Consider the following 16,506-nt stretch of genomic DNA (forward strand, 5'->3'; position numbering starts at 1 on the left):
GAAGAGGCTGAGATGTGATCCTTCTTTTAGGACTAGTTAATGGCTCTTTATGGCATTCACTGTAGATATCAATGCCATGGGWTTGCTTTAATRCAAAAATAATGACTRAATTCAGTACATGGAACATATAGGGTTATCTCCTCCTAGTTTTAATGGCTGTGAAAATAATAGTTTTGTAAAACATAGCTTTTTGTAGGCATCTGATGATGTGAGCTATTGATTTTTTTCTCGCTTCAGTTTATATGTGGGTTTAATTTTTTATGAAACAGAGCTCCTTTCTCATTTGAGGCATAATATTATTTATTGGTCTACATTTATTTGTAGAAGGTGCACTTACAAGTCAATACTATGAATCCTAAGATCTGAATAAGTGTAACTTTCTGACTTTCACGCACCAGTAGTTTTCTATCCTCTTTCATGAAAATGTTTTATGCTGTGGTTTTTTTTCTAATGTAGAACAATATTTTGGTTTGTCTAGTTGATTATAATGTTTAATATGGTATTTGTATTCTCTTGCAAGTCACATTCTCCATGTGTTATCAAACTGAGGAAATACAAAAGAAGTGGATGTAGTAATTACTCTTTGGATGTCGTAATTACTCTTAAAAATGAAATACATGAAGATTGATTTGATTCAGACTTATTCTTCTGTAATATTCATTTCACCACCTGAAACACAAATCTCACGGCACACATTAAATAAAGACATACTTTTCCAGAAAACTTGAAATATTTTACTAAGAATTAAATAATTATGCAAGGGGCATATTTCAGAATTTTATTWACTTTGCATCATGAGTTTTTGAACAATACTTGGAAGAAAAAATATATGATGCTATCAGCATCACATTTCCTAGATACCTTGCAAGTGATGGAGTGTTATGCCTTGTCTTGTAAAAAATGGGTGCTGTCTGGAAACCAGCTGAATCCTGGAGATAGAGCCTATGCTATTTATGTTCAAGTTGGGCTAGAGAGTACTTTTGATTATCTCTCTTATTATATGTGACACAGTCTTCTGGATAGATTGCTTCAGGTTTTTATTACCCATGAAAACATTGTTTTTCATATTAATGTGGAATAACTGTTGGTGTGGCTTCATCTCAGTTAAGCTTAGCTTTCCAAAAGGTTGATCTCTAATGCAGTTTGGAAATCCACACTCCTCTAGTCCAAGGATAGAGATGATATCTCCAGAGAGCAATTCATTTTACCAAGCTTTAGGACAGAATTACCTTTTTCCCCTCCTGCTTTTCTGAATCAGTTGTTGCTTTCTTAAGTTCTGAGCTTAGTCTATATTCAAGTTTTAGACATTTAAATATGTAATGTGCCAAGAGCTCAATTCAGCACTTTGAAATACTTACTGTGTATTTGTTAAAGCTGAACACACGGAGAGATGGAACAGACAGAGCAGTAAATACATGATGAGAAAACTGCTGCATTAAAAAAAAAATGAGCTTTAGAAATCTGGCCTTGGTTTACATTTGCCTTCTTTTGATATTTTACCACCAGATTGCCCCTGGGTTGCTCTGGCAGCTCCTCAAAGATCCACAAAGRGTCATTCTTGTAGAGGTCAGGTATTTTTCAGCTGTGCTGTTATTRCTTCATTAATCTGAAAAAAGAACCTTGGCAATGGGGACAGTCTTGAATGCTGTGGCTGACCTGCAGGTTTTTAACTGATGCTGGTTATGGCTTTTCTTTACAAAAAYATGCTTAAAACTTACTTTTCTGTTCCAATCCGATCTTAGAAAAGTAACTTAGATTATATTTTATGAGTATTCACATGCAAAATCTGCAGATAAAAATAGATTATTAGACACATAGACTCAGTTTAAAACAGATTCTAACTACTGAAACCAATATTAAAATATAATTAAATAAAAGTTTCTTAAAAGAGTGAGGGTATTTATTTTAGTTTCTGGCCARATGGTGCAGTTTGTAMRTATATYTCTGCCTRCCTAAGTTCCTTAAGTTTCMRTTTATGAAGTATTCAGTCTCTCTTMTTTTGTTACAYATTTTCCAGTTGCCAAGGTATCTGGATACCCTAGATATGTATTGAGAATTACTGACAGGGAATCTCWGTAAAAGCCAAAAAATGAAATCCTGGGAACGTGGCAGCTGTTTCTGTGCTCTCTCCTAGTGGTGGTTGTAGTTCTGCATTGTTTGTATCTGCAGGAGAAGAGCAATAACCCATATGTTTACACTARTAATATTTCTTTTATAAGTCTTTTGTTACTTTTCAGTTTATTATTATGGATTAAATAGTATGCAAATTCAATTGCTTATGAAAGACAATATTGTATGTGAAATATTAAGTTTCTTCYAGGGTATTCAAAAAAAGCTTGAAAACTTTCTCCTTTTTTTGGAAAAAAAAAATCAAAATTATCTAATGAGATTTGACTTTAGTTCCTCTTATTATCAAACATATTTCTTGTATTTTGTAATAAAATGAATTGTTTATTCATAAATTGTTTGCTTGTAAGGTAAGTTGTTTTACCTCCAGTAGYTGCTGTCAACAAAATGAACAAGTTTAAATATCTGTAAATGTACCTATTTTTTTTCCAATATGAGCACATCTATTTTGCACACTTCTTTTTCTGGAGTTAGAAATGAATTATCAATGTGCCATCACAAATAAAATGTAAAGCAGTGGCTGTGAAAGATTAAGTTTTATGCRTTTCTGAGCACTTAAGTTATAAATRTAGTTTTGGTGCAGTCTGTAATAGCAATTACCTCCATATTGCTGTGCTATTAGAAGAGCAAAGCCATAATAATATAATGCACTAATTGCTTCATGTAATAGCAAAGCTTAAGGTTATTGTTTTCTTTATATTGCTTGGGGAGTCACTGTTATGTGTATAGATTCTGTTATTTCTATGGTTTAAATTCAATTCATGCTGTTTTGAGCATACTTGCTTTTGTGTTTTCCTGAGAGTAAGGAGATCTTTATTATCTGATTAAAGAAAMATATTTATGCAGTGTGGAAAGATTCAGAAAATAAGTTTTCTGTTAGTCCATAACTTTTATGATGTTTTAGTTGTTTTATGTTCAGTGTTTAGTGGTCCAGAGTCATAGATGAGAACCAGACAGAAGTATAATGGTGTCCATATGTTGTGAACCAATAGTACTTCTCTTACCAAAGAAAAATGAACTTTGTCATTATGAAAAAAATRTAAAGAGAAGATGGAAGCATAAACTGGCATTGGATTCTTTGTAGCACGTCAGGCTGCACTGCAGTGGTGCAGTGATTGAGCAGAATGAATACATTGGTATTTCGGATCTATTTAAGTAGTTTGAAATTTAGAAATGATTCGATAAATGTAAGCATAAAGCAGGTGGTTTCATATACCTTCTCTTAAAACAAAGCTCTGAATGCATGAGAGGTTGTCATTAAATCAGGCTGCCTGTGCCCAAATACAAATGGCATCTCAGTTGTCCCTTTAGAGACTGTCCTAACAACTTTTGCTTCCTATTTTTAACAATACTATTTTTCCTATTATTTTTTCAGTCACATTTTGATAAACCTAATCTTAGTTAAATTTTTTAAATCAAATCTATGTGCAAGTATTTTACCGATATGACAATGTTGATTAGAAATGATTTGGTTGGTTTGTTTTTGTTTTGTTTTTCCTCTAAAATCATCCTGTGAAACTTTCCAGTAAGGTATGAATACTATTGCAGCATTGAAAAGTTTCCTATGAGATGTCTTGGTCATCTTCTCTGATATCAGTAAGGCAATGCTGCCAGTAGGTTGTAAAGGAGATGTGTTGAGGCCTGACCTGTTGGAGTGTGGACCCTGCAGAGCAACACTCTGTGCAAAGTTCAAGTGGGGATTTTCTCAACTGGATTGCTTCAAATCCACTGCATTTCTGTGCTGTTCCATCACATAAATGTGTGTGACTGTCGATTCACTGMCAGAGCCACTTTTGTATCATCTGGTAACCATTTAATCTACACCAGGGGGAGGATCAACCTTTTTCATTTAATGTCATAATGTGTCATAAAGTAGAAGCCTTAGTAATAAACCCTTTATTTCTTCTTGTACTTTTCAGTGACTAAAAATTTTGCTAATCTATTTGGAATGAACAACATTGTTTCTTCATCTGCTTAGTGACTGGTTCTGTTAAAAGCAGAATGTGCTTCCATGTGCTGTGCACTGTACCTGGTTACAGATACAGCAGATACAACTAATGCTGTATCTTCCACTTCCTAKCTGTATAATGCCTTGAGGGCTTAACATTTTATGGAGGAAAGTATTTTATTCCGAGCCTACCATCATTATTAGACTAAACACAAAACACACAAAATGCTGTAATATTGATAAATTATGTTGTGAATTATACTGCATTTACCATTTATAATTTTTTCTTRAAATAGCACAGTGAAGTCTGGAAATTTGGGTACTCAGAAATGTTCAAAAAAARTTTGGCAATGGTGAGCAGGGATGAATTCTGTTTGATTCTTTACCAAAAACCCACCAGCAATCAGTTGGTTAACTACCTGTATTTTGTATTAATCAACTCTACAGAGAAACTCACATCAGGAATTGAAAGCTGAGCAAAAGTATTATTCTTGCACAGTGCTCTGTTCAGTGTTCAGTAGTCAGGGAGAAGATAAGAGGGGAGGCTATTTGTAATAAGCCTCCCTCCCTCTTTTTTCTTGTACTCTATTGAAAAGACCTGCCAGTTTGAAAAATACCATCAGTAAGAAAGGAATTATTATATCTCCAGCCCTCAGGGGTTCCTCATCTGAAAACCAGCCTTTATTATGGTTTCATGGTCTTGCCTTGATGTTAAATCCCACTTTTTCTTAAATAAATTTCTAGGTACAGGAAAGATTATATTTCTAAGTGTGTAAATGTATATGTTTTTAAAAATAAGAAAATTAATGTCGGTGCTTCCCAAGATCAGATGAAAATTTAATGTGAGTTTTAAAATCAGACGGAAATTGGGTGTGGGTTTCTTAAATTGTTTCCTTTACCATCAAAGGCACRTGAGCTCACATGTACTGTGTCAATGTGCAGTGATTTAACAGCAGCAAAAACTTGATTTTRAGGTATAACACTAAGATTTTGCTGGTCAATTGTAGTGTTAAAATATTTGCTTRTTATAGTKTAGYAATAATTCCATACTGTTATGATAATRTKATGTTAAYAATGATAGTAACAGAAGGCAGAAGYTGAGAMAGTAGTAAGAAWTTTGGGRTGCATGATCCCATAAAACAGTGAATTAAACTTATTACACTTCCTTCAAACTGCTAAATCCATTCTGAGTCCACCACTTGATGTCTAAATTATTGCTGTTTGAACCATCTGTGTTACTCCAGTAATAATGTGCTTTTACTTTCTGTTTCCAATTGATAATGAGATGTAATTGATTTATTTATCGTAGCCACAGTCTTGCCCTGGTTGTCTCTCTGGGCTCAGGCTGTGATTTGGTGGAATCCCAAGTTGATTCAGTGGTGTTGCTGCTGTAGCTGTGCTGTCCTGTYCCCTCCTGTGTTCTGGCTTTTTTAAGCTGAGGAGGGAGGTGTTAYGATCTGACCATTATGGGATGCCTCTACCAAAATTCAGGTGCCAAGAAGACCGTATGCTGTCAATAGTACAGATATTATTTCACAGTGAATGTGAGGTAAGGAGAGATAGAMAGAAGCAGGAGAGGAATGAGGAGAGAAAAGAGAGTGAGAGAGAGGAGATCTTTGTTTGCCACAGTGGGGAWTTTTGTCTGGATGCATTTCCCAGGATGTGGGAGCCAGACTTTGCCAGGCCCAGAGCCAGCACCATTCTGTGCTTATCTCCAGGGCAGAGACCTTCTGACTCTGATCTTAGCAGTGTTTGTGGCTATAGTGATCTTTAAATCTCTTACAGGAGGGAAGATGATTTTTTTTGGGGTTTGGGTTTTTTGAAAACAATGAAAAAATTTAATATTTTTTGAAATATGTGATCTGATGATGATATTTTTTTAAAATTTTTAACCATATCCATAACTTGAATAAATTATTCCAAAGCTTAAAATTAAGTAAGCATACCTTCTTTAGATGTGACTATCATTGGAATCCTACAGGTAAATGAATTCCGCATTATTATATGAAATCTCTCTTGTGTTAAGACTCTGGAAACAGGTTTTAGATGTGTTCCCAACAATCTTATTGTCTGCYAGCAACCTTTTCTAATTGCTGGTCTCTGTAGGACTCTTCTGCTTTCTTGTGTGCTAAATTTGACTCTGCAGCTTCTACAGGCATGGACTCTTATTGCATTCTCTGTATTAAGGAGAGCTGAGCAAATTGGTCTTTTTTTTTTGTCTTAGAGTCCAAGTTGATAACTTTGCCYCTGGTTTAAAATGAAGTGTCTATATATATAAATAAAGCCATGCTTTTATTTGGATTAAATTTGAGAGGCCTCTTTCCCTTCTTTTCCCTTCACCTCCTTTTCAACTTTAGATGTAATCCTTATCCTTGTGTGTATAGAAGCCGTTTTTTTTTTCAATGAGTAAACTTTCATATTAGGGTTACAACTCTGCTGAAAGTTTGCCCTACCTGTCTCCAAAACCTGTTACGATGAAAAATTCTAGGCATGTTTTGCTTGCTCCGTAGAAAAATACTTTCCCTACTCCATTTTATAGGGATTTCCTTGAAGTTTCAATCTGTAGTTACTGCCTATTTCTTTTACCGTGGGATTTGAATGTTTGAAGTTAGTAAAGTTGCAGTAGGAAATAATGAAGAAGGGACTAATTTTTCTAAATAGCTAAAACTGAAGTCAGGAAAGAAGAATGAAACCACACCAAAACCACATTTGTGTACAGCAGTTCTAAAAGCTTGAAGAATTAATTTGACATGGAGATACTGATACAACATTCCTCTCAAATATGTGGAAAGTAATTAGCATACTTGRATCAAGATACTAAAAGTAAGACAATAATGAGACAGGTTGCACAGCTGGAGGAGTGATAGTTTATCTTAAAACACTTAAGAAAAGAACTAAGTTCACTGCCATAGAWGTTGCATGAAGTACTTATAAATTGAAATCCTTGAGCTATTTTGAGAGCGTGTAAACATTAGAGSAATATTACTGATCCCTTGATAACAGTGACAGCAGTGCTTGTTGCTGTGGTTGTTGAAACTGGCTGTGAAGGCAGACAACTGYATGTGTAATAAAGTGACACTTTTATGAATGTCCTGTGGTCTTGATAAATGTCAGKATAGATCAGTGCTGCTGACAGGCTCTTGGAGCATCTACTCAGAAATGTTGTCTAAAATGAGTACCTGTTGACTTATCCTTGAGCGGTTAAAATATAGTTCACATGTGTTTTGCTGAAAACTTTTCAAATTATTTGATATATGTTTGGTATTTTGTCTTTCAGCTTGTGATGAATGGAAGGTTTTACCAAAACCTAATCTGCATCGAGATGTCAACAGATTTGGTCACACTGCTGTTGTCAGTAATGGGTAAATGAAGTGTCTCTTAAATTTTCCTTGCCATTTTTCTGGAAGAAAAAACTCCAGAAATCACTCTCACGTGAAKTGTGGTTCAATAACATAGAACTGATGTAATTCATTAAAAGGAAAAGTAATGCTCATCGGGATCTTTATTTTCCTTAGATAATCAGCACAGCTAATCCACAGCCTGCCAGACTGTGACATCTCTTCAATGACATTGTAGTTCCACTGTACTGAGGTGTTTTCTCAGTATTGTGAGATACACTGAATTTCRTATTAGGTACCCACTATGATCCTCACTCAGGTGTGATGGGAGAAATCTTTTTCTCTTTGTAGAATGCTACAATTACTTGYTCTTTTACAATCATAAAATAACCATGTAACTGGAATTTGCTGGGAAAAAGGGAAGATTTAGATGATACTGATATAGTTATCATCTTTAACCACTTGAAGAAGGAAAAGCCTGCCAGCATCTACACAATATTATATTGCTCATCCTCTAGAAAATGGAGCATTCTCTCATGTCATTTGTTGGGTAGAGCTCAGTAAATCTTGATCATCTAGGAACAGGAGATGGAATGGATCTGCAGTTTATGGATTTGGTGGCTGAACTCTCTGCTTCTTTTACCCCAACTCAAAGATAAAATCCTAGAAGGAACATCTCCTTTTTACTGGAAAAGAATTAGAAAACAATAGTCACATTTAAAGGAATGTGTCCAATTTTACTTTTGCTGGTTACTAAGTGGCCAAATTTCCGAATTTGCAGTGGTATAATCATTGTACCTCTTCTACATTATTCATCACACTCATAAATTCAGTACTTAAGTATTCATGAGCAACTTATGGATCTATATAAGGATCCTATATAGGTCGGAAATGAACTAATGAGTAGTAATACAAATAAGAGTGTGACTGCTTTTAGCAAAAATAGTACTAAATTGTAAGTATGTACACAGAGCACTTGACATTAATCAATGAACACATTTATTTATTAAGAGAAAATTGCTTGGAATTAATGAATTCAGCACCTGATAGTTTTTCATTATGATTTGTGTATTTTATGACATCTAAGTTATGTCTRATACTTTGAGAATGGTCACTTTCAWTGAATTACATTCAAAATGCCTATTTTTTATTTTTTCTTAGAACTACATGGCATTTCTGTTAGGATCTCAGATACCAAAAAACTGCAGTACAGATACTTTCCAACATTCTGCTATTGGGAGTTCTGTGATTAAAGAGTATACAACAGATATGCAGGATTTCTATTACTGCCTTTTACCTGAGACTGTTGTTAGTTTTAAATCAGAAGGGTGAGAGCTCAGGTTTAGTCTTTTGGTTCCTGCGTCAGAAGCTACTGCACCAGAAATGTTACCAAAAAAAAAAAAAATCCATCTTGTCAATTGTTGCTGGCAATCTTTGAAATCTTCTTGAAGAAAAATGTTCTTGTTTTCTGCAGGCCAGTGTTTCATGCTCTGTTCTCATTATCTAACTRCAAAAATGAGTGCATTCTTCCAAAGCTCCTCATTCTTCCAGACATTTGGGATATGGCRCTCCCTAATACATACAGCACAGTGAGATTTCAGCAATTTTTTTGTTAATCTAAACTTCCATAGAGAAATAAATTGAAAAAGTAACCAATAAAGGAACCACAGAGTCTTTATTAGAGAAATATTAAGATATTTTGAATCATATTTTGTACGTTTTTAATTGTATATCAAGACAGATAAGAAATCAAGAAAATGTATCYACAATAACAGTTATATTTACTTGCTTTGTTCCAATAGATCCATGTATATATTTGGGGGTTTTTCAAGTGTTCTTTTGAATGATATCCTCGTGTACAAGCCTCCAAACTGTGAAGCATTCAGAGATGAAGAGCTGTGCAAAAATGCCCGTCCAGGAATAAGGTGTCTGTGGAACAAGAAACATTGTGAATCTTGGGAATCTGGACATCCTAATAACATCCTGAGAGSAAAATGTCCTAAGAAAACAGGTAAGTGAATTCTGGTCTGTTTGTGTCAGCTTTGCAGTGCAGTGTAGGAGATGGGGCAGGCAAAGAAGTAACCAGGRCCTAGTAACTTAATTAGAGTGTAAAGACTTGTTGTCTCTGAGAATACCCAGTGCAAGAGATTTACAGACTGTTTTTAAAACTCATTCAGTTGTGGACTCGTTTTGTGTTTTACATGCGGTGAAGTAGTGCAAAAGTGCACAAGGTGTAAGGGAAAGCAGAACAGCAGTGGTTCTGCACAAATAGACACTGCAAGCAATARCTGGTGCTGTGGGCATATGGCACTCTCAGACCTGAATGTGCCAATAAGGGAGGGAAGCATCAGTGCTTCGAGGAGATTGCCTATCAAACAGGAGCATTTGTACATATGAATATAATACAGGCACAGCTGGGAAAAAACCTTGGGCAAACAAGCCCTTTGCAGAGTGTCAGATGGGTTCAGCTTTGTCATATGAATTTCTCTGTGGCGTTGTGATGGCTSTATTGTTTGAAACAGCAATTTACTGTTATGAATAGCTGTTCCAACCTATTCCTAAGCAYTTTGGCTTGTCACAAATAAATTGCTTGTGAAACTGTTGTTCTTATATGTCACATGAACAGAATATTTATCCCTGCTATACGCACCTACTGTTTTTTTCTGTGCATCTTTCCTTTCAGTGCAGTGTAAAATTACTTCCCAAACTTTGGCTGTGTGCTGTGTGTGCAAACTGCCATACAATTAAACTGCCAGTCTGTGTTTAATCGTTGGTTGAAAAGTTACTAGCACTGCTATTAATCAACACTTCAAGACATTTTATTTTTGTGATAGCTTTTACTTRTTTCTGGGCTGGTTATAAAGGTGCAGACTCAAAACCAAAAAGGTATATAATATAACAAAAGTGTTATCCAGGTACAGTTTTCTGGAAAATGGCTTTTGTACAGTTTCAGAATATTTAGAGATACAGGGTCTAGAAAGTTTCGTCTATTTATAAATAGAAAAAAATCTTGTAGCATTAAATTCAAAAGTAATACAGATGAAAATGGATCTTATAAAAAGCTGATCATAGCAACAGGTGTTTATAAGAGCCAAACAAAACGAAACACAGACAGGCTGAAGGAAAATAAAAAAGTTAGAGCRGTTTCTAAAGTACAGGTGCTGCAGTGAAAATAAACTACAACTCCACTTGCAAGAGATGAGGTCTGTAGAATTCCAGTTCCAAAGATATTGTGTGAACAGCAATATTTCACTGCCATCAAATTCTGCCAGTTTTAGGTGGTAATTTTTTGCCAAAAGCAAATTTTTCATATATTCTTTTACATTACTTGGCTCAAGCGTTATCTGGTTGAGAGTATCATCTGAGAAACTGCTGATGGTCAATATTAAAGGACAAGCAGAAATCTTAGTGGTTTTCAAAAGATCGATTCTTGGATGACAAGACTTCCCTGGCAAAAGAATCTTTTAAACTTGCMTGAACCTGAAGTTAAAGGAGCCAAAGTGAACAGGAATTAAACACACCAATCAGTAGAGATGGTACAAATTCTCYTATTTTGGGTCATGGTGAYTTYTAAGACTTTTGCTTCTTTTAAATARAAGTAATAATTTATRTCCTAAATKATTTTYAATATCTTAAATTTTAGTCCAAGTTCCATTATTGGGATTTTAACATTAACTTTTTCTCACTTACTTTTTGTAGATAAAGGACAGAACTGTAACTTATCAATCATTATTGGGTTTATAAATTCTTTACAAAGAWTTAAAATATCCGTGTGTTGCTGATATCTTAGATTTCAATTTTATTTACTGYTTTTATCTTCTTATCTTCTTGCATAGCTGTCTAATATTTTTATCATGATCCCACATCTCAAAAGAATCTTTCTTCTSTGTTAAAAGACTGAAAAAAAAGTTGAAAAAACCTTTTAATGCTCTTAATTTTTGCATTGTGCCGAGAGAGCTTGTATGCTGTAAATCAGTGAACATTCCTTTAGTTAATATGAAACTTATGAACCTTCTAATATGGTTGTTATTGAACAAATTTTGAAATGAGTAAATCCTATAAACTGAATAGAATTAACTTCCAACAATAACCTAAATGACGAGAGTTCAAATGAAGGATGTAACAGCAAAAGTGTTTAAAATGTGGTTTTATTGTCATTCCTTGGGATGTTTCTCTTTCTTTGTGTGGCAGCTGCTGCGGATGACAGATGTTACCGSTACGCGGATTGCGCGAGCTGCACCGCCAACACCAACGGCTGCCAGTGGTGTGAYGACAAGAAGTGCATTTCAGCAAACAGCAACTGTAGCATGGTGAGTCCTGACAAAAGTTATCAGTTATACCCTTTCTAGGTTTAGTAGACTAGTAGTTACTTGTTTCGAACACAAGTGGTTGCTTGTTTGACAGGCTTTTGATGTAAAAACGCTGCAGAAGGCATAGTTGGACTGCAGCAATAAAAATCTAATTCATGGTAAAAAAAATTCTTTAGGGTTGTGCTAGCTGGCTGGATATTTCTTAAAACAAATACTATTATCCCCCAATTAATGACATTTGAAAAGTCACAGAGTCATTATTAACTTGGATTTTGTGTGTGTGTGRTGTGAGGTACACAGGCAGAAATAATGGAATCCTATCAAGGGTGGTTGTTTGGTTTTTTCCATTTCAAACAGGACCAGRCCAGTCTCATTAGTCATGGTCTTCTGATCACTGATATCATAAAAATGATTTTCTTGGTCATGGAGTCACTTGTCACCTCATTAAAAGAATATGAGTTTCTATAACTATGAGATTAACTGGCTTGCAATGATTTGGTTCTGATTTTTTTTAAGTACAAGCAATCAGGTCACATAGATTCATGCAAGTTTATAGTTTTCTCTTTTTAATATTGCTTAGTGCCATGTTTTATACTTTATGTTGTTGTTCACCAGCTGCTGCATCTCTTGCTTTCTCATTTGATTTTTGACAAGCTTGTAATAGTATTTTAGCTTTATAAATTTTGCCTCTTTATACTTTTCAGCTATCTACAGACACTTGGCTGTACTTGAATTCAAAATCCTTTCTTTACACWCTTCCATTAGTAAAAGTATCTTGCTCTSTGGCTTGAAMYTGATGCAGATCAATCTTATTCTCCAGACAGACAAATTAAGGTGTGAGTTTGATAGACTGTGACTCAAATCTTGTCCATTCAGAGTGAGCACAGCCAGTTCTAATCACTGGCATTTGTAGCTAGTCACTACTAATAAAAGCAATGCAGACACAAATTCATCAGTAGCCRTTTATAAGTCTGTCAGAGGGATTTCACATTCTGGGCACTAATGGTTGGTTTCCTTTGTGATCTTCAAGGGCCCTTCTTTTYCTGACACATTGTTCTATATTAGGTGCTAATTTTCTAGTGGTTTTCATGGTTTTCAACTCTTGAGCAAGGAGTAGTTGCTAAGGAGCAGAGCATCTTCATTCCTAATAAATGGTGCCTAATAAATGTGGAGCACTGGGTATTTTAGCACAAGCTTCTSGGTTCAGTGTCCTTTGACAACCTTTCATGACTAAGATTGTCAGCTTAATTAGCAAACGATGCACCAGTCTTCTCTGTATCATTTCCTGTCTTTTRTTCAGGGTTTGAAGTGGATAGCAAAGGCTGTTAGTGTAGTTACTTGTAGTAGAAGAGCAGCATRGTGAAAATTCATCAAAACGATTTCTGAAAAAAGGTGCTATCATAAAAAGAAGGTGGCTGTTGCAAAATTAGTCTGTTGGCTGTGAGATGATGGAGGCAGAATTTTGAAGCTTTGATGCAAACCCACCAAAATAGCATCAACAGAATGGYACCATGTGGAAAAACAGAATGGAGCAGGCTGATTATCCATTTTCATAGACTGCTACTTCTGTACTAGGCCCACAAATGAAAATGTTGTGACAGCACTGTGATAGTAATATGGRATAACAAGCTGTAGACTTAGAATATCACAAGGAGTCCCATTTTTGCAGCTGTACAAAGGCCTTGATTTGTGACTCATAGRACTTCATAGAACTCCAGATGAGACAGACAGTAATGTTTTAGAATCTGTTGCTTTGGCCTCATGGAAATTAGCCAGTTGGCTAAAGATGTGCTGTCAACCTGTTTGGCATTGGCRTTGGCCTCATGGTCACCGATACCTGCAAAGCAGTGACTACTCTGCTGATTGGAGGGCCTGTAAAATATGAAAATTTCCCTGAAATAACTCTGGTTGGACAGATGAACTTCATGAGTAGTGCTAATGCATTGATGATGCACATAAACCTGCCTGTGCTCACCCTCTGATGTGACCCAGCACATCAATAGGACACTGCATTCCATTACTGTGCACTCATGGCTCATCAAGGTATATGTCATGTAGATCACATTTATCATGCCCTTATCTGATGTCATTGCAAGCTGAGGCTCACAATGCCTGGTCAGTCTGGATCTGCTTAATATGTTCATGAAACTGTATTCACTCTGGATGTCTGCACAGAAAATGCCTTATCTTGCATCCTGTGAAAATGATACTCCCTTGTTGCTGACCATGTTGCAGAAGATTGAGTATATTTATGTTTTGTAATGCAGAAGATTGATTATATTTATGTTTTGTAGAACACCAGAAACAGAAAAGAAAAAAAGGAARGGCTTTGTTGGGGAGGTTAATTTCATTTTAGATTACTGCACCTTTACAAGATGTCATTTTTTATAAAAAAGTAAAAAGTACCATGGAAGAGTAAGCTCCTCCTTGGGGAGGAGCCATCCCACCATAGCAAAATATTTTTCTACTTTACCAGATAAAATGGTAAATTACTGGAGAGGTCTGACCAATTGGAACAAAATGTGATTCTCTTTACTGAGGAAGATCAGAGAGAGAAAGAGAGATTGAATTTTAGCATAAAAAAAAATTAACTTTGTTAATTTTGTTCCATTTCTCAAGAGAAAAAAAGAATTGACCAAGTGGCAGAGAGCCCTAATATATCGAGGCACAGCTGAATTGTTGTATTTCTGCCTCCACCCAGTATTGCATTTTTGAAAACATCATTGCCTTTGGAAGCTCCAAGGGGCCCATGTTCCTACAACAGGGACACGTTTCCTCTCTGACACCAGCCACACTCCTACTACCAGGAGCAGTCTCTGAATTTCTTGTGTGTTGTTCTCCACATGTGGAGTACAGTAAAGCCACAGTTGATGACAGTTACCTGAATACAGCCCAGACTGGTGTGTGATTTAAAAGTGTTGGGTATCTCAGTGTGGCAGCATAAAGCAAATATTGTAAAATCCATGAAGGGGATGATAAAATAGCCTTTTACTGAGGGTATGGGATACTAGAGGATGCTTCAAAGAGACCTGTAGTCCTACATTGTTAAATATTTTTACACAGTGCCTTAAAGACAAGAATKCTTGTCTTTCTCTAATGTTTGCATTGGTTACAGAAAATTCCCCCTTTCACGATAGAAGTTCTTGGATGGTACACTAATACCAATAATATTAATCATGRCAATCTGCCTACATTTGAGGAATTCAAAGAGTAGTCAAGAGGAAATGTTTAAAGCAGTAGAAGGAAATATGAAKAGAATCAAATTTATCTTGGTGGAAAAAAAAGAAAATTTATGACCAGGAAGTACCCAGTGGCAAGTTTAGGGAATAGCTTCAGGGAAATAGTAGCAAGTCTGTAAATTAATAATTTACATTTAGAGTAGGCAAACTAGACAAGGTTTTACTGTTAACCTGAAAAATCCAGGAGGAGSAGAGAGGTACATAATTTAATAGCAATTTCTGAAATTCTAAGATAAACTGCTGCAGTATTTTCATTCTTCAGTAAATATTCTGAAAATCACTTCAGTTCATAAGTCTGTCTGTATGCCACCATATCAGGATCAGTACTTAAAAAAATCTAAGTAAATCAGACATGAGGGACGCTTTATACATAATATGATTTACACATACTTTGGCTTGTAAACATTATAAATATCCTASAGCAATATAGAACTTCTGTAACAGATGGACTGTCATCTTTTTGAATTTCATTGGGTTTGGTAGCTTAAGTTATAACCTTAATATTGTGTTAATATGAATTACCTATTGGATTCACATCTACATTGAACTAATGAGATTTTCAGGCAAGCAGTGTTTAAATTGGATTTAAGGGAAATAAATGCTGGGAATAAGGGAATACAACAAAGAACATTATTATAGAATAGTCACTAGTACTTTGAATTTTATTTTAAACATTAAATAACCAGYACACAACAAGCTTCATGATTAGAAAGTAATAGAACAAATATCTTGGTTTAGTTGGAAAATTGTAATTTGTATGTAATACCACTGAAGAGTATATAATTTAAAAAAGAAATGTGAATGCTTAAGGGTATGTCAAAATGAAGTGTTAAAAGTGAGTATTAGTTGGGCTATTGTAAATGAGCAGATGGTGGTTACTTGTGCTCTAAAATTCTCTTTAAAGCATCTCTCAGGCAGTTTTGTGAATATGYTTCATGACTGAGTGAAACTAAATGTGGGTTTATACCAAAGTTTTTTTGTGCTTTACTGTTTGGATGAATTTATTGCCCTAGATAGACAGTCTGTCCCTCTTTGGCATTGCCAGTGGCTCTGTTTCATACTGTGGTGTAGATGCCTTCTCCTAGAGCTGCTTCTGGGTCCTTTTTGCATCAAAGTAGCCTTTCCTAGAGAATAGTAAAAAGTGAGGASCTTTTATAATAAATTTACTGGTGGGCATCTGATCCCATAAAAACAAAAAATTAATATAAAGTGAAATCCCTCAACAGCAGTGTTCTTCAGCAGGAATGAAGGTTGAGATTCACTTTAAAAAATGCTATTTCAGGACTTAAAAAAAAAAAAAATTGGAGTAAAAGGAGACAGCTTGTCTCCCCCCTGTCCTATCACTGTCCATATTCCCATACCAACCTCTGTGTAACTTATTGTCATGCTGTCCCTTTATAAGTTGTGTAATCATACTCCAGGAGACTATTAAAAAGGGAAAGCAACCAAAATTGTCAATAAATCATGCATTTGCTATGCAAGTGCAATCCATTTTTACTGCCATGTATTAATTTAATCTTTTGTTAAGAGAGACAAGGCTTGTT

At 35.3% G+C, this 16,506-nt stretch overlaps 1 protein-coding gene across 3 annotated transcripts in view; it reads left to right on the forward strand.

Moving 5' to 3' along the window:
- ATRNL1 (attractin like 1) overlaps positions 1-16,506 on the forward strand; it is a 415,015-nt gene that overhangs the window by 73,357 nt on the left and 325,152 nt on the right. For all 3 annotated transcript variants that reach the window (XM_057370287.1, XM_057370289.1, XM_057370290.1), the window contains exons 11-13: positions 7,353-7,437; positions 9,216-9,424; positions 11,605-11,723. In XM_057370287.1, coding sequence (XP_057226270.1) covers positions 7,353-7,437; positions 9,216-9,424; positions 11,605-11,723 — 413 coding nt within the window. The remainder of the gene's footprint in view (positions 1-7,352; positions 7,438-9,215; positions 9,425-11,604; positions 11,724-16,506) is intronic.

Source organism: Malurus melanocephalus, unplaced genomic scaffold, assembly GCF_030028575.1.
Source record: "Malurus melanocephalus ecotype Western Australia unplaced genomic scaffold, MMel_1.1 scaffold_122, whole genome shotgun sequence".
NCBI lineage: Eukaryota > Metazoa > Chordata > Aves > Passeriformes > Maluridae > Malurus > Malurus melanocephalus.